We start from the raw sequence: 23064 nt of genomic DNA, 5'->3' as shown, positions 1-23064 counted from the left end.
GTGCATGTTGCACTAAACTGCAACTCTTTCATGATCATTTGAAAGCCAAACTAACAAGGCTGCAGGTATTGATGCTGTAAAGTTTTGTAAAGAAATTTTAGGCTTAGAAAAGCCTGAGTGAACACCACTTCTGAAACCAGCAACATCCACAAACCCAACCATCCTAATAGATACTCTAATTGGAATTTAGATAACGTGAAATTCATTAGTTAAAGAAGTATTAGAGATTGTATTCATTAGTTAAGAAGTTCAGATGACTAAATTGAATACCATAACAGACAACAGGTTAGATGAACAAACCACCATGAAATACTTCCAAAGACAGTTAGTATTCAAGACTAGAAAAGCTTACAAGTGTTTTTCATTTTGTCTATTTTATGAAAGTATGCACTTACATCACTAACATGCATCACTTCTAACACCGATTTTAAAACTACATCAAATTCTTTCATATACCTAGGATTCCCAAAATATCACAGGTTTACTTTGAACTAATTCATTTTACCAGAAAAAAAGCTAATGTAATTCAAGACTATAAGACCTATCAAGTTCCTACTTGTTTAGTCAGTACAAGTCCAGTATCTGAAGTACAACCACACAGAGGTTATGAGCAGATTTCTTCATCTACACAGTGAAAGAAGAAAAATAATTGAAATTCAGGTCCAGATGTCAGCAAACTTGCATGTTTTCAGACGGAACTATCACAGAATCAGTCAAGTAACATTGAAAATAAGTAAATAAAAAAACCAGAGCGCCGTATTTTCAGGAACACTCTCTCACATGTTAAATAAGCAGTTATATAGGATACACTAACTGATAAAACTGTAGACTTTCAAAAGTAATTAGTCATGTTTATATAAGAAAATTCACACAAACATCAATCATTCTGACCTAGAAATCTTTGTATCAAACAGCAATGTGACATTTGTTTCTAATAAGCCTGCAACTATTCCCATTTGGCTAGATTTCTAAATATTAATTAATTCTCCAGTTCTGAACTGTCAAGTATAATGTGATTTATGAAATGCTGTACCTGTAAAATTAGCCTCTTATCTTAGTATAGCAAGGTCTATTGTTAATTTGTTTAGTGCCAAATGCCTGCAGTATGGTACAAGACAAAGCAGGAGTTCCATGTTGCACAGGATGCATACAACCTAGCCAGCTATGGACCAGACTTAAAATGCACTGAAAACCCAGTCAATGTTGTTATCCTAGAACTTTAAAAAGGAAACAAGAAAGATATTTACTAACATGAATTACTTTCAACTTTTTAAATCATGACTCAAACTCACAGAGGCTACAAAAGTGTGACTAATGTTTACTTTTAGAGTATTAAAAGATAAGTTAAACAAATTAAATAGGCAAGAAGAATACATATTGACATTCTCCTCATGTTTTGAACTAGTAAAGCTTCATAACTGACTTCAGAAGGATGTGAACAACTGTCTTGTGCTTCGGCAACATCCCATTAAGTCTTCAATAACAATGAATTACCACAGAAAATTGAAATGCAACTTAACAGCATTCTACTTCTACCACTTAAGAGGTAAGAATTTAATCTTCCCTCCTAATATACCTCTGGATAGATACAAATCTATTAACCCCTTCTTTCAAAAAGCAATTGATTCTTTTGCCACAAATGAAAGCATGCAGAGACAGCTGGGCATGTCTTTACCGCAGAAATTATTAGCAATACTATAGGTACATTAATTTTTCACTGCGAGAAGACCTATAGGTGAGAATGAGGAAAAAACATTCCGACCACAGAAACCTAAGAAAAATATTTAGAAGCTTAACTACAGCACCTCAATTTGACTTTGGGGGGGGGGGGGGGGGAAGTGCTCACTTCACCTCCCACTAGGTAACCTGCAAACAAAAATAAGTTAAAATGTAAATATAAACATATGCATACATAAGGAGAAGCTTGATGAGTAACGCTGCATATCAAAGCCAGCTTCAGACACTTACAAAGTGGCAACAATGGGCAGTCCATGGTCTAGCAATCATATGATGCCAGTATTATACCCTGATACCACTTACCCAATTCATAGCACTCTACTCCTTTAGGGACAAGCCTGAACATTGTAAAACTGTTTCCCTTTTAGCCAGAATGGAGAGAGGCAAGAGTCCCTTTGACTGGAGTTCACACTGGAGTTCCAGCCTGTCCAGTACAGCAGTACAGAAACAGCAGCGATGCCCTGGCCATCTGCCAGCCCAGGCACATCGCCATTGCTGTTAGCAAAATGTTCCCAGGCACCGCAGAGTAAGGTGATAAGCAGTACAGCAGCACAGCAAGCAGTGAAAGCAAAAAGCAGCCACTAACGAGCACTAGACTCTAAGATACAGTGAGGCAAGCAAGCCCCATGGCAAGCACAGAAGCCTGCCCATTAATAGCTAAACAGCAATAACAGCTATAAATTCGATCTAGCACATTCCAGTCAAACCTGTTGTTATCTCGAATCCTTCGAGCCCCATGTTGGGTGCCAAAAGGTTTAACCTCAGCCAGCAACTAAGCCCCACACAGCTGCTCCCTCACTACCCCCTGGTTTGGTTGGGGGCGAGAATCAGAAGGGTAAAAGTGGAAAAAACTCGTGAGCCAAGATAGAAGACAGTTTAGTAAGTAAAGCAAAAGCCACATGCGCAAGCAAAGCAAAACAAGGAATCCATTCACCACTTCCCACCAGCAGGTGAGTGTTCAGCCATCTCCAGGAAAGCAGGGCTCCATCACGCTTAACAGTGACTTGGGAAGACAAACGCCATCACTCTGAACCTCCCCCCAGATTTATATGGTGAGCACGACATCATATGGTCTGGAATATCTGTTTGGTCAGTTGGGATCAGCTGTCCCGGCTGTGTCCCCTCCCAACTTCTTGTGCCCCCCTCCCAGCCTCCTCGCTGGTGGAGTGGGGTGAGGAGCAGAAAAGGCCTTGACTCTGTGTGAGCCCTGCTCAGCAGTAACGAAAACATCCCTGTGTTATCAACACTGTTTTCAGCACAAATCCAAAACACAGCCCCATACTAGCTACTGTGAAGAAAATTAACACTATCCCAGCCAAAACCAGCACATCCAGAATGGAGAGCACTGCTAACAAATAGCAAGTATCACAAGCCATAGTCACACAACCTTCTTACTCTCTTGATACTTTTCAAACTATGTTTGAAACACAGCACAGTGGTATTGTATTTCTTCAGCAGCACTGTCATGGTATCTGCAACTATCTATAGGTTTCATAGGCATGTAAAACAGCCCTAGGAAATATCAGAAAAAGTGCTGCCTTTGCTTATGCCCGCATCCTGGAGATTTAGGGGCTGCAGCTGAGGGAGGAATCAGAATGGAGACAAAAACAGCCAGGACTGGGTAGGGGTTGCATTTCAGGCTTGGGCATCACCGTCTTCCCCGGTTCTTCCATCTCCAGCAGCAGCAAGCATAAGTGATATTTAGGGTTTTTATCCAACCCTCTTTCTGACTGGCTAGACATTAGACAAGGAGACACAGGAACTGGAGTACGCTGCTGGTTACAGTGATTAAATAGGGTGCAGTACTATGTTGCAGAACCAGACTGAAGGAAAGGATCCCTCTTCTGCCACCCATCTGATCTTGAGGTATGGGAACTGCTCACCCATCTCCTAAGATTCCCTCTCATCCTCTCTCATCCCTCTGAGGCAAGCCAATTTGAGACAGACCTGAGAAGAATAAAGAACAAAATTATGTGAAGCACATGCCTAATTAAGAACTTAGCTTGAAAGACTCAGTCCATGTTGTAAAGATACACAATTGCTAACATTCAGCAGAGAAGAGCTCTTAAGGACCTGACTAACACCAGTAAGCGTTGACTTTTCTTATTTTAGCTGATATTCTAGGAGGAAAAGTGATACTCTGCTGTTCTCCTTGCCTCTTTCTGTCAGGCCTGTAGTTTGAACTGTCTCCTCCTCTGAGCTAAGCTTTAAAGGAATCAAACAATCCTAAGTCTTTGTACATTTCAGAATTCAAAGCCCCAACCACCAAATTATGCTGGTATTGTAGTTTGAACCTTTTGGGGGATGCTCTAATGATCACAAAAGCACTCTATGTATGGTACCATTAATTTTGTGGCACTATTGGAGATACGTATATTATAGTTAGTTCAGCAGACAACTTAAGATGAGTTAATAAAGATATGGTTCTCATTTTCAAAGCATATTTCAATTTCAGCATAGAACATAACACAAGCAGCAACAGCAAAATAACTGAGCAGAGGCATAATTTTTTTTTACTAGCAACATTAATTTGGAAAGCTTAACTAGGCAACTTGCAAAAGAAAGCCTGTAAAGTTTTCAGTTGTATGTTATGTACTGTTAATATATAATCTTAACTATCTTTTCATGCTTGGGTTTGATTTTTATTCCACCCTATGAACTGCTTTTTTGATGACACAAGGTAATGCTGTAGGATGATTAGTTAATGCTAGTCACAGTGATCACTTGCTCTATCCAGGAGCTATAGAGTTCTCCAGCACCTCACAGCAACAATTACTGCTATATTTATAAGGAGACATCTTTGGCTTTGACTTTCCTAAGTTCAGTATTTCCTTGACAAAAGTACTATTTAAGATGAACATTCCAATAAAATTCAGCCTACTGAGAAAGTAAGAACATACAGGAAAAAAGCACACCTAAAGTAACGCAGTTACTTCATCTAGATCTTAACATTTAAGGCAAATTACACTGACAGCAATGGAATTCATTTGACCCTCCCATTACAACAGAGCTCAAGATCAGAGTGTTGCTTCTTGTGGGAATGTTGACTGTCTAAAACCCTATCAATTTCATGCTACTATTGCCCCATCACCTAGACTTTTTATCTGGCATTTTATAGCCATCTGAGAATATGTAATCTCCTTACTAGCACAATCTGTTGAAAATTTTCTAAGCCTGCAATTATAAAGGCTTCTCTGCTCTAAAAGTCTTCAGCTGCAGATGCACAAAATTTTCACATCTGCAAACTCGGAAAAATGACATGATACAAAATAACTGTGAACATTACAAGCTATCCAAGCAATTCCAGGAGTCAGTTTTTAATGCAAATGTAGATTACAGAATGAATTCTGCCATACAGTATCTAATTAGAGATGGCAAGTCTAGATTCTTGAAAAAGATAGTTGCAGATTGAGTCCATATCCAACATATTCTTTGCATCCAAAGGAAGAATTTATTCAGTGCAACACTTTTATGGCAAATTTAATGAGAAAGTTCAGTAACTTCCACTGAAACAAAGAAACGTATATACAGTATTCCATATTAAATTTCAAAACACCTGCTTGCCTACATATTATACTACAAGCACAACATCCTGAAAGTCTTATTCTGAAGTCTGTATCTACAAATAAGCGATTACCACAATGATTTTTGCATATGGTTTTTAAAATGGAAGTATAGTACCCCATCAATCACATAATGAATTTGAGGCACTACAGCAGTATTTCTCATCATGAAAATGCTTACTTGTGTTGAGTTTATAACCTTGGAAAGTGTGTATGGACATTTAAGCCAGTTTCAAATAATCAAGATCAGAATTCTGCACAGCAACACCTGTAGGCAGAAGTACTTATGACAGGTGAAGAGCCTTTCCTACTGCACACAACCTAAACCCAAGGTGTTACAGACCTCACAGTAAGAATGGAGAGGCCCAACTGATCTTTAGGGGTTTTGTTGCAAGTAGGGCCATTTAAAAAGAGAAATACACATCCTGCAAGTTGACTGTCAACCAGAAGTCTAATGTTTGATAAGAGAATTGGCAGCAGTACTATCATTCTGAGTTTCCGCAGGTTCAATGTTGGTCATGATCCTGCTTTTGATTTCAGATTTCCTAATTCTGAACAAACACACTCACTCAGAAAAATGTGGCGAAGACTCCTTTGTTATAGGAAGAATAGTTAGTACACTGAAGTAATAAAAATGGCAGGAGGTTCTGCAGTGATGTGGCCACCTAAATTCAGAAAACATGAAAATTCTGAGTCAAAGGAGGAAGAATTTTCTGTTCCTGGAATCCAGCTGAGCAACAAAACTCCTCCTGTTTGTAATACCATTAGAATAATCCCTGACGGGGAAGAACCGTAGAAAGTCCAGGCAGAAAAAAAAAAGCTGGATGGCACAACCCGAAGGGAACCTATTTTTTCAGGTCCAACATTCAATGGAAATCCTGAAGAATACCAGAACGGTTATAGAATAACCATTAAGAATATCAGAATGTCCCCAATGTGTTTAAGAAGGATTACAGCATTCATACTCCACTACTTGGCATGGTATTTTCACTGCCTGCAATAAGATGTCATGCTTAGCAAGTGCTAAAATCAAGAACTGCATGCTGCCAGTTTCTTAATGATATGAAATTCTATAGGGAGCATACAGTTACTCTAACTTCTTTAGAGCACCCAGGGCATCTTCAGTATTTTTGCTGAAGAGCTGCAAGCTTTTTAAAGCATTCCATGACCAAAGTTTATAGTTTTCACACAAAATATTACATCTGAAGCCACAATATACTTCTCATCAACACTGTAGTGGGCGTATATCTGCCTACAGTTTCAGACACTTCCTATGGTGCCTATTAGGCTTTTTTATGACGTTTTTCTGTCTTTTGAACTATTCCATGTCCCAAGCAAATTATTAAGAAAAGCATTAGTTTTACCAATACTGAAAGACATACTTCACCAGTGAAGTGTGCCATTCATAAAATTTAACAACATTTTAGACCTAAGAAGAAAGTGATGATGACATTTTTTTCTTGGGACAGTCAAAATTCTGAAGAGTTTTCAATGGTAAGGGGAAAATTGAATGCTCATTCTCTGCTTTACTGGATATACACTTCACTGCAGATACTACGCCATGACTGGCATCAATACTGATGGCAATACTGGTTCCATATCTTTTGACAGCATCAGCTTCTTCAGAGGCATCTCTTCTCTGCTCAACACAATATTAACTACCACAAACTCAAAAGGCTCTATAGTGTTATGTCTGTTTCTTTCTGAGTGCTATTGGGCTACTCTGTAGCACATTAGCCTTGCATCTTGCAACTCTGAAGGCTTTGCATGGAATTCAAGAATACGTTAAGGACGGATGTTTCTTTTGGACGAAACAGATTCATGCTGTACTTGTTTTTAACACGATGGAGGCAGCTTAACTTCAGAACCTTCTAAGTTGAAGGCTGGTACATGAAGATTTGGTTGGCAGAAAGGAATTCAAAAGGCAATTAGCTAAATAATATATTTTAAGCAGTAAAATATTCTTTCTGTGAGAAATGTGATACTAGAAATCAATGGGCTGAACATGACTGCTTCACAAGAGGTCACTGGGAACAGAGGATGGCTAGCTCCCAAGTCACTTCTTTCGTGGTCTTCTACTATAGAACAAAGCAACATGTAACACCTAAACAACTATAGTGGACTCTTACTAAACTAATCTCAAACATACTACCTGCTATCCTGTAGCAAGATCCAATATGTACCCAGAAAAGAATACCGAATTTTTTAATAGTCTGAAATACAGAGCAAAATAAAGGATATTTCTCATTCATTGCGGGTACTTATAATTATATTTTAAATATTTGGGAGTATGTGGCACAGTTATCATCTCTATTACATAATAAAAGTCAGCTATATGCTACAGTGCAGTGGCAACTATGGAAGTAGTAGCTACACCAAAACACAGTTGAACCAACTTCACAATCACTTCCCTTTAAGTGAAATTTAAGAAATCAGTCTGGATGCAAGGTGGCCTGGCAGACTGTTTCTACCCTGTAAAATACAAGACACGGTAAAAAGTAAACAGGACCCTTAGAAAAGCTCTAAATCCCCAACATCCCATGTAATATTTAAGTAATGACAATCTCATTTCTGGCAGAACATTTAAACAGTTACAGCACCATAGAAGAGCTTTAGCAGAAACTATTGTGTTCACCCCTCTATAACCAACAGCCTGTTGCTTGAACTTCTGTGTAACATGAGAAAGAGTAGGTCCAGCCAGAATCGGACATTACATATCAAACCACTCTGTACAGATTATGTCAACATAGTTTTTTGTTAGCTCACAGAAATTAAAAGCATCTACAATATTGTGGTTGCATGTCAGCAGTCTAAGTCAGTTTAGCAAGTTAAAATAAGGTAGTGTTTCATCCAATATTCCTTAAATATTTGCTCTTTAGTACATCTCTTAATGCACCTGCTATTCTTCCTCCTGCAACTAGCTCAGTTACCTGAATTCTCTGACTATGCTTTCTTTCAGTTGTCCTTTCTGTGTGTAGATTACGTTTAGTCCAAGAAGCTGGACCTCCCGTATTGCACCTGTTCAGCTCCATCTGTTGCAACATTGACTTACTGACTTTTTACTACAATGAATGCTGAAAAACTAAAAATTAATGTTTCAGAATGGATAACACAAAGCATCACCAGAGCAGAACCAGACAGTCTATCTAACTTGAACAATTTCTGTCCAGTGATTGAGGCTGGGTTAGAGACCTAATTTTATCTAATTTATATATGTCTGCTGAAATTCTGCTTAACCCTTCAGTAATCTGGCATAAATAGACATAAATATTGCATTCATCAGGCATGTAGCAGGGACCAGGCAATTTTCCACAGTAGGTATGTACATATATAGCTATACATATATAGCTATCTGTAGAACAAACCAAACAATACACCTAGGGTTTGCAGAAACCTAGAGATAGATCTAATCATGCCCTAATCAAATAAAGCTGAAAAGAAAAAGGCATGAATATAGCCCAAAGTGCAAAAGAATAAAGGGCGGGGGGGTGTGGGGGGAGGTGAGAATCACAACTCCAGGATGGATGCCTTGTACTCAATTATACACTCACTCAAATTTAACTGTGGCAGTTACCCTTTGGCTGACGTTTGCTAGTTAAGAGGAGTGCAGAAGCACTCATAATCCACTTTTGCACCTAGATCAGACAAATTAGCTTGAATCACAGCTAAAAAGCAAACCGCTCTAAAGATTATCTAAACTATTTCACCTTATTTTTCTCTGAAGCAGATCAGAAGTACTCACATGATCTATTAATACAGTCCAACAGAAGAGATGATAGCCTCCAGCTGAGGGCAGAAAGCCTTCTAGCTGTTTGGAAAGTGACTGCATATTCTCACACTGGAGGAAACTGATGTGGGAATAGGATGTCACCAATAGAATAAACAAAGACCAAGAAAGAAGATGACAGCAGAAAGTGGTCTTCATCCTTCCCTACAATACACAGACTCAAGTTTATCTTTCTAACCATATTTTGCATTCTTGATCCGCTTTCAATGTCTGATTTATTCTGAAATAAGTATGGCAAGCAGAATTTAAAATCAGTTATCCACTACATTCATTTTATCTTACTGTTTCTAATAAGTCTAAATAAATTTTTTTAAAAAGCAAGTTTTCACTGAATTTAATTCAACCTGTTACCAATGTTTCTTTAAAAACTACGCACAAGAAACACAAAAGTGTAATAACAAAACATTATTTGCTTTTTATTAGGTATCCTCACAGAAACACTACAGAGTAAGTGTACTGCAGTGACTACAGTGCTCAGCATTGAAGACAGTATTTGTAATTAATATTAAATTCCTGCCATGTACAATGTGAAATTAAAGTTACATGGTTTTTTTCTCATTATGTGATGGAATTTCTAGTATTGCTTAGTCTTACTATATTGTAGCTATCAAACTACTTCACTGTGCTCCCACCACTTTAGTAAAATCCAATTCATGTTTAGAAGTGATCTTAAAGGGACTTTTAAAAAAAAGAAAATAAAATAAAAACATGGAGGTGGGGAAACATCATTAGGATGAGCTAGGCTTAATGTTACACACACATATGTTCTGAAGCTGTGATGCCTTTCTGCCACAAATGCTATTACGGAAATATTCACAGACTACACCCACCATTGGCTCACCTTTCTTATGTCCAGGAGCATGTCCTTTCCAAAACACATCACCTCCTTGACCAGCTGGCTACATTAGTATACAGTTAGGTAGCTACAGCCCTTGTGTCTTACATTAATGAACAGTAAAAGGGATGAGTTTAATTTCTAATGCCATTTTATTTATTAAATAACAAGAACAGACTTGAGGTACCATGCCTTCCCCTTCTCCCCCATTGCCACATGAAATGCAGTAAGGCAAAATGAACATCTTGTTGCCCATGAAAAAGAATGGGGAAAGAAGGATACTAAAGCAAGACAATCAGCTGCAGTTCAGGCAGGGTTGAAAAGAGGTGTATTGCAGGGGATATGTGAGAGTTGTTGGAAGGACCTAGCAGAAGTTCTCAAGGGATAGTTCTTAGGTCACATAATCCTAAATCTTCTCTCTCCTCACTCTCCAGATGTGAATTTTTAATTGGTCTATTCCAGGACCTTTCACACTTCAATCCCCACCAGACTATATGCCCCCTCAACTCTCTCTCCACAAATGTGGATTTAAATTAGAAACTCCGAGTTAGCCTTCCTGATTCAGAAAAGGGATTTGGCTCTAGATCCCCAACATCCCATATAACCATTTAAGCAATGACAATCTTATTTCTGGCAGAACTTTTAAACAGTTACAGCACAGCAGAAGAGCGTTAGCAGAAACTATTGGTATGTTCACCCCTCAGTAGCCCAAGACCTGTTGGTCACAGAACTCATGGATACTTGAGGTCAGATCAGAGTACAAGATGTGGCAATACAGTAGCTCACTGCCACTGGAAAAGGGGAGTTTCCCCTCTCCCTGCATCCAGATGCAGATCCTGACACCTGCGCTTCCCAGCTTCCTGTGAGTTGCCTTAACTTGTTAACACAGCATAAAACTATCCCAGGAAATGTCCAACAGATGATGGGAAATTCAAGAGAACTGCTCCACTTGATTAGATGGAAATAAGGTCAATTCATACCAGCAAAGACAAGCTTAGCAGCACCTTGTTATATTGTAGATACTCCAAGTCAGGCTTTACTGAACACACTCTTGAACTGTGATCTTATTAGCCACAGCAGCTTCCTGGAGGTTCTCGAAAGAACCTTTGGAATCATCTTCCATGTGTTTGTCAATGCACAAATGATATCCACAGGTACTCCAGCACACCATATTAGATATTGAAATAGAAGACAACACTACTTAACTTCCCAGGTAAAAGTACCATTCAACTAACATTTAAAGCTATTCTGTGGCTTTTTCTCCTTGAAGGTAGCCCTGAAAGAAAACAGCAGATTGCACTGTATGGAACATACTATCACAAAGCAAAACCATAATGCACATAGGTAAGAATGCTGTGTTGAAACTAGAGTATGATGGAGGCATAAGGAAAAAGGGACCCTGAAGTTGACTTACTAAAGCAAAAGCTAGAAAATAAAATTCAGTGACGAAACAATTACACAAGAGATATCATCCAGTTTTTGCTTCTCCCAAACAAAAACTGGGCTTAACTGTGCGAGGGTGGGGCAAGTGTGGTGAAGCAGCGGTGGATTACAAAATTAAAGCACTAAAGATTCCTTGGCTCCTGAACGTGTTTAGCCATAGGAGAAAAATTACATTTGTCATCACTAGCTGACCCGAGACATCACAAATTAAGATACTGTTGCAAATGTTTAAGGTAGTCTCTCCAATGTCAAAATCCATTTTCTATTTGGCAAATGAAAGATTAAAATTGTTATAGAGTAAAAAGAATTGTGAGACATATGCAACAGTTTTTCAGATATTACTTCAGACATCTGACATTAGATAAATCACTCTAGTCAGCTGTATGAGATAAAACAGTCAAAACAGTAGCATTGCACAACTTCTTGGAGAACTCAAACACTGCATTGGCTTTCATGACTCTTGTTTTACAATAAAGTAAGGCAAAGAGACACCCATTTACTTCTGTTGTTAACATCAATATAATAATGCCAAAGCTCCAATTTTGTTTCACTGACTTTCTAAATTAGAAGAATAGCAATTTTAAGACATTTTATCTATTGCCAGAGAAAGAATTAAAGGCATTTTAAAGGCCTTTAATACCCAAATGATAAACTCTAAATATTTCAATGTGAAGATGAAACTGTCTTTTTTCAAGATATACATTCCAAACAATATTTATGAAAATCTAATTTATTCAACTGAACTTCCAAATACTGCTTGGGATAAGTTTAGAATAGGAATGAAGCACATTTGACATATGTAATACACACAGAAAAAAAAAAGGCTGGATAAATGTAAAGAAAAGCATTCAGGACAAGTAGGCTTGTTTTGTTACATTTTGCTTCTGCATCAAGGAAATGCATTGTAGTATTTTCAAATCCTCTAGCTATACCACACAAGTATTCTGTTCAACATGTGGTCTTCCCAATCAGCTGCATCATCAAACAGGTACTTTCCATACCTAGATTTCCTTAAAATATCCATCTATTGGGAAGATTGGAATAAAAATAAATAAAATCACGCTCCCTGGATTTAAAGAAGTTGACTACCATTTATAGGATAACAATCGCTAAAAATGAACACAGAGACTGAAAAAATAAAGCAAAGAACTCACAAAATGTAGGCTGCCCAGCCACGTGTGCTGGAACAGTTTAAAATTACATAACAACAAGCTATTTTTCCCTTCTGCAAAATCCATTTACTATTCAACAAACAGTATAGATGGTGAGCATCCATACAGTGAGCCACTCTTTTCAAATAAATGTAAATACTGTGGAAAAGAGTCTAGAAGATAATAGCAATCCCATTAAGAACACCACCAAAAATCAATAATCAAACCAAACTCACATCCTCAGTTGCAATGTAGTTTCCCAAGGGGTTTTGTTTGTTTTAAGCGAGGGAAGTTTTAAAAAGGTGTTTTGCAATTCTATCTTCATGGATTATGAGCTAAGCAGAACTCCAACATGCTCTTTACCTAACAAACTAACATAACCCATATAAATCAATTGACATAGAAAATGATATCATAAGCATTGTAACACCCGGAATTAATTATCATTACCATCCACATACACCAGTCATTTATATTAGATGGGCTCTTTAAAAAGTAGCATACGATACTGGACTTGGGTCTCCCATAGCAGACAGACATTTTAAATACTGTACAAACATTCAGTTATTCCTTGTTTAAAATAGACCATTTCTTTTTCTAAAGCACAGGGATATTGCCTCACTTAATAGCAAGAACTTTTGAAGTATAGGAAGCATTTAATTCTCTATATCCCAAAGGAGCTTGTACCCTGGGAAAGTAGCAGTAAATTGAGAAATACAGAAGCTGATATATTTGGTTTGTATCTATGTCCTTAAATTCACTCCTCGGGCTGTTTCAACTTATGTAAGGTGTGGTGCAGCATTAGGGTCAATTTCATGGTACCTCTCAAGCCCAGACCTACCAGCTACCCACATTAAAAATACCTCAGCTTGATTCCCAGCAACAGCTCAGATAAAGATCACAAGCTCTGCCCAGCTACAGGGCCAGAAATTAAGTGTATTATCCATTGGACCTACTTCAAAATTTACTGCAGATGTGAAGCACAGAAAGACTATAACAATACTGAACCTAATACTTGTCCTAAGTTCACTTTGTTCTCTAAGCAAGTGGTAAGACTGATGGTTAGAAGTTTTACTAAATGAGTTAGGAAAAACATCTGCGCATGCCCTGCTACAGGGTGCAGGCTCCACAGCTCTGAAATCAGCAGCTTTAATGGCTCTGCTAAGTAGAAAGAAGCCCTCAGGATTAGCCCTAAATGTCAGTACAAATGTACCTCAAAGGGCTTGCAAGAATGGAATTTTCAAAAATTAAGGAAGAAACTCTGCAGCATATGCACAGATAGACATTAAATGGGAAATAACCTGACTGAATCAGAAGAGATCCTTGTGGAACAGCAAAGACACCTCCCTAAACCCAGACTACTCCCAACCCATTTACATACTATTAGTACCTATAGGATTTTGAATTTCCCTGCTAGCTTTACTGTCCAAAATTTTTATTCTCCCCTTCCCCCACCAGTTCAACATGAGACAGATATAAAAACATGAGTATTAGGATTACAGGCTGCCAAAACCAGAGACTATTAGAGAGAGAACTATGATAGGAAGCATAAGTAACCTTTATAAACCACCTTAACCCTATGTAATCACATCAAATTTCTGTTTAAAATACAAAACATATTAAGCTGCTCAAATAATAGGATATATGCCAAGAAAAGTCCATTCAAGGATTTTCATCATAGCATTTGCTCTAGCTAGTCAAGTGTTTGAGTATTTGCTGAAGACCGTTTAAAAAAAAAATCACGGCATTAAAAGCTAAACTGCTGGTTCAGTTCAACCTAGTCTACATAAAACATTTCAATACATTTTCCTTTTCAAGTTTCATTCTGCTACCCACAAATCAATAAAAGGGTCAACACTTTGCAAGCATTCTGTCTTACCTCCTATGTTTTCCAAGAGAAGACTGTAGGGATAGTTTCTGTACTCAACCATACTCTGCATATGTTTTTTAAACACTGCCCCTCCTACCCTCTCATGCATAACCCCATTACTGCACCCACATGAAGTCTGATGAAGTTTTCACCCCAATTAAAAGTTGAGCAAGTGCGGAAAGAAATGCTACCTGCTAAATAAAGATGGGAGAAAATAATAGAGATGGAGCAGAGGTCTGATTCTTACATGAATGTTATTTTATGAGACCACATGGTGAACCACTTTTCAGCTGCATCAGCCTAACTGATCAAATATAGCCTGAGGTCTCCTCACTCACAAAGCATGGTCTCTGCTATGTCTTCAACTCTGTCCAATGTTCTTTTTTCAGACTGTGCTCCTTCCATTAAATTTCTAATATTTACCTATTTCCACAATTACCTAAGCAGTAGAGAAGTTCAGTACAGTCAACTGCACATCTTCTTGACTGTTAACACCATATCAACCTTCTAGAAAAGTTTACTTAGCTTTAAAACACCACCCCCCAAGTACCTAAACAAGGAAATGCTGTTCAAGTCCCTGGACATACAGGCCTGATTATCTTATAATCTAGAAAGCTCCAAAAGCCAAAGACTAGCCTGTGCTAACAAGAGTTTCTCAACCCATGTAACGTTGCAATAGAAGTGATCAAAAAAGATGCCTGATCTGGATCATCCTCATTAAAAAGGGGGGAAGGGGAAGATACTGACAGGCTATTCTCCAAGAACATAAAAATCTCTAAACTTGCCCTTCATGAACACACAAGCCTTGCTAAATCAGATTCAGAGGCTATGCTATCATATTTTTCCTACTATAATAAAATGGCAGAAATGAGTTTGAGCTACCTGGCTACCTGAAATCCTGCTAAAATTATTAGTATTACTAGAATATAAACAACTTTTATCATTCAAATGTACTACGTCTGTATCTTACATTTAGAAAAGTCACAAAATACTTATTTGTGTACTTACTGCTAATGAACAATTCAATCTTTTAAAATATACTTCTATAAAATAGAAATAGAGTACTTCTCATTTCACAGAATCAAAAATCTTATGAATGAAGATATTGTAGTAAGTTTTCAATATAAATCTCATGACATTTGCAACATCTCAAAATCAATCCAAAGTGATTATATTTAAACTGGATTGGAATCAAATGCCTTCCCAAGGTCTGGAAATTGTCAAAGATTATAAACAAAAGGAAACGTTTGGGAAAAGAATCCTAGAGTGAGTGGGAAATGTTTCCTAAATAGATCCATATTCATATAGTCACCTTCAACAAGATTATGTGATGGGTTGAAAGCCTCCAGAAAGATAGCCGTCTGGAGATGACAGTGGCTGCCATCCCTCAAGAACACATTTACTATGCAATCTGCTGTCTGTCTGCCCAGCAAGAAGAGTCACTAGCAGGTAAGCAAGCAATGGCCAGATGAATTATCTGGGCAGGCCACATCTGGCCATAGCCTACAGATTGAGCATTGTTAATTGAGTTTATCATCACTATCATCCTCTTTACATGATCTTTTTTTTCTCCTTATGAACACGGGTTTAAGGCACTCTCATTCACTGCTACATACCCCTTCTTTTGTCACTCCTGTTGCTCCAGTGTCTTAACATGGTCTGTTTTTATATGTATACATGTCTCCTCATCATCACTCAATCCCAGTTTACCCTCTAAAAATCAGCTGTCATTTATTTACATTCCCTCCCAACATTCATATTCTGCCTCAAAAATAAGAAATTAAACTGCAATATAAAAACTGATGGTGGGCAGGCTGGGGGAACAAAAATGTTACAGTATTTTGACAATTTACCTAATTGAATCAACTCACCATGATTGCTTTACAGCAAGCACAAAGAAAAAAGCAGAACTGCACAGTGGGTGACAGAGGAGAACTCCTACTCCAAAAGGCAACCATTGGATCAGCTAACTACAACACAAACCCACAACCTTACTCTCTCCCAACGATATCAATACATTTACACAACCTCCAGTGTTTGATCAATTCCATACACCACTTCTACTGTTCACTTGAGTCACACTTTCTATTTTAATGAAGATTTCATATCATATTTATAGGTGTTAATTTATGTTTTCATTAATGAAAAAAAGTTCATAACAGCTCAAGAATCCATCTAGCAAACATGATTTGAGCTTAGCAAAACCTGTCTTTTTGGCTGTGTCCAATGTAAAGTCCTAACTTCCTTTAACTCGTCTGCCTCCGAAATGCAAGCAGTGACACCAACCTTATGTTTATTTCCACCAGTTCATCCCCATTCACCAAAGTCCACTAATGGTAGATGATGGTATCAGTGCCAAGAAAGCGGATTGCTATCCATAAACCATACTCCCCACTAGCACAATTACATTACCTCAGTGAGGTATGATAAACAATGGTCACCCTTATGACAGTTAAAAAGCTGGTGGTTTGAGCAATCAGTGATGCTGGTTTGGAAGAGGCAAAGATGTATGCAAGATTGTGGTAGTGCTATTCAGTACCAGGAATGGGCAGGACAGTAGGAGACAACATTCCTAGGAGTAGCAGGTGGGCAAATCTAACTGACAAAAGACCACACTGGTGCTCCATCCTGCATGTGCAAACTGGTATGGAGAAGGTCTCATGCTCAGACACATAAGCTTCTGCATTCCAGCTTAAACCAACTTTCACTCCTAAAGTAAAATGTTAATCTGATGTTTAGCAAGCTGTTAAAATTCTCAGGGAAAGACAAAAGTTTGATCTAATGTCATGGGATATGATTCAGATACAGTTCTCACAGGTGTGACTTAATGGTAAGAACTGTGCAAACAGAATGAATGTTACTATTTTGATAGCACTCCCTGAAGACTACTGATGTAGCAAAGGTTGTTAGCGTTTTAGTTAGTAGCAGTATCAGGATGCAACAATATCGCTAGATATATCTACATTATATGTATACATACACACACACATATATAGATTATTGTGTATATATATGATACGAATGGCCAAACGAAACGGCATACTGGCATGCTGGAGCTGTACTTTAAACAAACCAGTGCATAGAAATTAGTCCCTATTCAAGTACTCCATAATTTTGGTCGCCTTGGTTCAGTAGCCATCCTGGCATTTAAGGCAACACCTGACAGACAGAATGACGTTGCTTGACAACCGAGTTAAACATGCTGTTGTACTTTCATGAAAAGCTTTCACCGCGCACTTGTGTGTACGTAGCATGGAAATTATGCTCCTGGTCCACCCAGCTGCCACACCAGCTAACAGATGAACTGAATTTCAGATGTGAAACCTGTCCATCCCAGTGTACCATCACTGTCCATGTTTCAAGTTCTTGGCCTGATAATGAAATCCTGAAGTTAAATGCTAGAGGCCTGTCCATAGCACAGCTTAAAGTCAATGCTGACTGACTTCATGTATCAGCTCACCTGACCTAGGAGCCGCCAAAAAGTACACACATTTTTCAAAGTCTCTAGACCAGCTCAAGTATGGAAAGTAAACAAGGCATGAGAAATAAATCAAAATAAAGTGGCAATACTATACAAAAGAGTGTGAAAAAAAACCCCAGTAATCCTAGTAATGATGAACAGGTTACAAGTTCGTAAGTGACATATGGTGACTGCAAAACACCAGTTTGGTTTTTCCTCACACAGGCATTGAGACCAAAAGCAAAAGCTGTCCTCTCTCTACTGCCTTGCCCTATTATACTACATTTGGGTCATTTCTGGAAGAAATGCCAGCAGAAGTCTCAGAGGGTAATTTCAGAAAACAAGCAAACTTCCCCTCCCCAGGAATCAAACCCGAACTTTACTGTCAGAAATGCAACTTGAAAGGGATGTTAGAAGAAAGTGGTATTTGATTCAATTAATATGTACAAAACCCAAGGCAAATCTCCCTTTCTTCCTACCCCAGATCTCCTAAGTTTCTTATGTCCATACCAGAAAACTGGATTCCTAAGTAAATGAGAAAGCTTTCTACACCTCAGAGGCAACAGTATTTTTCCATTCAAAAGAATAACTAATTTGCCTAATGCTCCTCATTTTATCAAATATACCTCAGCTTCCTCTCTTGACCATAAAATGAACACTAGAGAATAGGTGACTTATCAACACGTTGCAAGATATCCTATGCAAGCTTGACAGAAAAAGCCAAAGGATTGGAGAAAACTATGGAACTGTTCCACCAGCAAAGACTATGGCCACTATCCTGAAGGAAAAAAAAAAAAAAAAAAAAAAAAAAAAAAAAAAGAAAATTCCGTTTACCTGGACAAGCTGCTAAAGAAGTGGTTAAAAAAGAAATAAAAATAGAGCACTGCTTCTAATCTCTTTTCACAAGCTCCACATTAGATTCAGACTTGTAAGACCCTTACAACTGTGAAAAACCATTCCTACCTAGCTACTCAACAGCATTTAGGACCAACATAATTTTTTACTCTTTCCACCAATATTGCTGGTGCAATAAAAGCACTTTTGTTTTTCCTCACTTCTACCATTTTAGGTTCTCTTCCCTACTAATTAACTTAAGTGCATTTGCCTCTACTATTTCTGGCATGCAGCAACATGATATTGGCATGATTCTTGACATTTCAACTGCTTCTCACAGCCCTGCATTAAAATCAGTGAGTTTTGTCAACTTCGCCTATTCTCTAATTAGCAAAGGCACATACAGCAGCATAGGCAGCAATGCCTTCTCTTTGCATACTCAGGAAGATGACTTTGCATCAACATTGCTTAAACCAGAAGTTTACCTTTACAAACATACCATGACTATGAACTTAACTCCCACAGCACCTTTTTTAACGTCCTTCAAGGCTTAATAACAGAAGTTATGCACCTCAACACTGTAAAGTTTCCATTTATCCAACAAGGATGGGCCTTGATTATAAAAATCAGATAAAGTTGTACAAAAAACGTAGGTTGTATGCTTAAAAAAAAAAAGTTTCCTCCATGATAGAAAGGAAAGTCTTTTTTGCTTAAATTTAGATTAGAAGAGCCTGAGAACTACTCCATAGGATCCAACCCCAAGTTCATAGTCTCACTGCAGATGCGTTTAACTATGCTTCCCCCATTGTTAACTTTATTAATTGAAAGTTTGCATTCCTTCCATTCATTTGTGTGTGCAGAAAAACACTTAAATTATGGGCAATTACTCGATGTTTTGAAGACATTTTGAGATATTTGGCTTTCACATCCCAAAGCATGTATTACTTCAGACAGTATTTAAAAACAAAGCAATTCCTTGTTTGCAATCCATTGTTCTGAGCCATGATTTGTGAATGGGTTACAGAGGGGGGGGATTGAGAAGGGAAAAACCAACCAGAAAAGAGGAAGTTGTGCTTTTGAAACTATCAGAGTGGAGTGCATGCTTTGCAGATAAGTACAATTTCAGTAACAATTTTAGATTAACACAGAGTGTTTACCACGCATTTCAAAACGAAGCATCTCCTTCCTTCGTGCCATTAAGACCCGAGACACAAAATTTTAAATTAAAACCAGAGAATTCATTATTCTAGAGTCATCTGCCGCCCACCCTGCTTAAAGCTCTAAAAAACCCCACGGCTTCCTAGAATGAAGTGGCCACTAATACAAAAATTCATTGACACATTTTTGCGTTAAAAAACCTGCCCCACGAGTCCCGTCATCTTTCACTTCGCCTTGCTGCAAGGAACGAGTGAAGCATTTCTTGATCTTATACATAAAATGGTTTCAGTCCCCTCCAACAGGGAAAAGAACAGACAGCTTCTACAGGAGGGAAAGCAATCTTTAGAAAAATCAAGATGCGTGGGAAACAGCAAAAGTCCTTGGGCTCAGAAACGCCGCTTTGAAACACCTGGCAGTAAATCAATGTCACCCGTTTCACTGTAATCCCTCAAGTCACTTTTATGAAGATTACTTCCTGCAGCGCATTCCTCACCCTCCTCCCTCCCCGGCCGACAAGGGCTCTAGGAAAGACCACTCCGAGAAGCCGCACCGCGCATCTGGAGACCAACGCCGCCGCAGAAGGACCCAGACCACCTTCGCTACGAGTGCTCCGTTACGACGGCGGCCGCCGGAGATCCCGGTTCCTGCCCGGCGGCCCCCCCCGCCACCACAGCTCTCCCCGTGCCCCTCGGCAGGGCGGCGGAGAGTCCTGCCGCAACTCCACCGCCTCCAGCCGGCACAGCTCCGCCGGATCCGGGGCGACAGCCGCCTCCCCGTCCCCGAGGTCTCCGCCACCGCGCTCCCTCCTCCCTCCCGCCCCGCGGGGACACCCAAGCGCCCGGCACCGCCGCTCGCTACAGGCGCTTCCCTCTCCCCGCCGGCCGGCCCCAGCCCCGCGGCGGGCCCTCACGCCTGTCGCCGCTGCACCGCGACCCCTCGGGCTCCCTCCGACCTGCCACGGCGCGTCCCGTCCGCGCCGCCTCCCTCCCCCCTCCCCGGGCGGCCGCGGCTCTCGGCTCCCTCCGCCCGGCGGCCGCGGGAACAGGCAGGGCGCAAGTTCGCCAAGTGGCGGAGCGGGGCAGGCGGCGGGGGCCTGCCGCCGTCCCCGCGGTCGCGGGGGGGAAGCCTGCGGGGCGTCGTCCGGCCCCCCTCCGCCCCCCCCCAACCTCTGCCGCCGGGGCTCACGGCGCGGCGCCCGCCTGAGGCGCGCCCGGAGAGGGGGCGGCTTTCCCGCCTCGCCGTCCCGTCCCGTCCGGCAGCGGCGGGGACTCACCAGGGGTCGAACTCGTGGATGATGCTCTCAAAGCGGATGACGGCGAAGAGCCGGGAGCTGAAGCCGGCCAGCCAGGCCAGGAAGAGGATGGTGAAAGAGAGGAGCGACTGCCAGCCCGCCGGCTGCGACAGGCCCCCCGACAGGCCGCCTCCGCCCGCCGGGGGGCCGCCGGCAGCCGCCGCCGCCGCACCGCCGCCGCCCGCCCCAGCGCGGCTGTTGAGCAGCGCCACGGAGTTGGTGGCGGGCTTGTGCTTGCTATCGGGGGCCGAGTGCTCCGCCATGTTGTACCCGGGGCTCCCTCGCAGCCTCTCCGCCTGGCGCGTGCGGGGAGGAGGCGGAGGAGGAGTGGGGGAGGGAGCGGGAGGAAGGGCAGGGGAGGGAGGCTCGGGAGGGAGGCTCGGCAGGGGAGGGGCGGGGCCCGCCCGCTCCCTCAGCGGGCCTCGCTGACTCCCCGCCGCCGCCGCCGCCGCCTCCTCGCTCGGCCGGGCTCTGCCTCCCGCCGCCGCCGTCACCGTCCCAGTGCGGCGCGGGGCGGGGCGGAGGAGGGGGCCGCTCGCGGTGGGCGAGCCCGGGGGGAGGGGCCGGTGACGGAGAGGGGGAGGGGCCGAGAGGCCGAGGGCGGGGCTCGAGGCAGGGGGGAGGGGCCGGCGGCCGCGCGCGCAGGCTGAGGGCAGAGCGCGGGGGCCACAGGAGCGGCCGGCGCCGGGGATGGGCTGCGGCCCCTCGCGCGCGCGCGGGCGAAGACCCCCCCACACACACACACCCCCGGCGTGAGGGGGCGGGCGGGCGCGCGCTGGCGCGGGCCGGCGGATCAGGACCTTCCGAGCGAGCAGTTTGACATTGCCGCCCTCCAGCGCGGGAGGAGCTACGGGGGCAGGGGAGGGGCTCCGAGAAGGCGAGGATGGCGGGGGGGAGGGACCAATCCCCGCGGTAGCCCTTCCAACAGGAACTCCGTGACGACGTGTCACAGAGCGACAGGTATTTAAAAGGGGCGGGGCGAGCCCAGGCAGCCAATCGGAGTGGCGGAGGTGAAGGCGTGGCAGCGCGCGTAGGGGAGGTTGTTTTCTCCCCGCAGCCATTGGAGGGGGGGGACTGAAAAAAAAGAGGCAGCGGTGACTGGCGGCTATTTACTCCAATTAGAGTGAGGTGTGTGAGTCACGTGGGCGCCCTTAGGAACGGCGAACACGCCCGGCGCTGTGTGCTAGGGCGCTGCAGTGCGTGTGGGCTGGTGGGGCGGCACCGCTCCCGGCGTGCTCTGCGCGGGGGCGCGCGGAGCCGAGCCGAGCCTGCTGGGAGTCGTAGTCTGCGAGGTGGAGGCGTGCCCGAGCCCTCGGGCGCGCGAGGGGCCGCTCCAACGCTTGTAACGGCTCCAACGCCCCTTGCCTTTCGCGGGGGCTGCGGGTGGCAGCAGCGGTGCCAGCCGCTCCCAGAGAGGCTTGGGGGCTCATCTCCCTGCCCTGATGGGGGGCCCTGGGCCGGCGTTAAGCGCTGGCCAGCCGCCTCCCAGCCCTGGAGCTTGCTGTTGTTTGTCCTTCACGGTATGAGCTTACTTCTCGGCGCCATGTGTCCTTGGGGCTCAAGTGTTTAATTACCCCCGTGGAAGTCGTGTTGGCCGCAGTAAGCGTTGTGCCAGAGCTTGACCCTCGGGCAGCTAGGAGCAGTAGCTGGAGGCGAGGCCTGGCCGACGTCTGGGAGAGCCCTGCACCCCTCACCCCGGTGCAGCCACCTGCAGGGTGTCTGGGTCCACCTGCCTCTTCTGGGAGCACTTCCAGTCTTGGTGCTGAGACTGGCAAATGGAAACCTTGGCTTTTTTAAAGTGACTTCTCTTTTAGGAGTTTTCATAATGAAATGGTATTTGGGAGTCTTGTAACTTCCTCAAGTGTTTTGTGAAACCTGCAGTTACAAGGAGAACGTGAAGAAAACTGAAAGCTACCGAGGTTTTGCAGTCATGCT

The 23064-nt window shown here is 42.2% G+C and overlaps 1 protein-coding gene across 2 annotated transcripts in view; it reads right to left on the bottom strand.

Annotated features, from left to right (window-relative positions):
* The window catches only part of STT3B (STT3 oligosaccharyltransferase complex catalytic subunit B), a 52037-nt gene extending 30401 nt beyond the window's left edge, over window positions 1-21636 (bottom strand). For both annotated transcript variants that reach the window (XM_049816937.1, XM_049816938.1), the window contains exon 1: window positions 21112-21636. In XM_049816937.1, coding sequence (XP_049672894.1) covers window positions 21112-21392 — 281 coding nt within the window. In that variant the 5' untranslated portion in view covers window positions 21393-21636. The remainder of the gene's footprint in view (window positions 1-21111) is intronic.
* Between the last annotated feature and the right edge of the window lie 1428 nt (window positions 21637-23064).

Source organism: Accipiter gentilis, chromosome 14 (assembly GCF_929443795.1).
Source record: "Accipiter gentilis chromosome 14, bAccGen1.1, whole genome shotgun sequence".
In the NCBI taxonomy this organism is placed as follows: Eukaryota; Metazoa; Chordata; class Aves; order Accipitriformes; family Accipitridae; genus Astur; species Astur gentilis.
The sequence above is the reverse complement of the archived record's forward strand: the minus strand, read 5'-3'. Positions and strand labels throughout refer to the sequence as shown.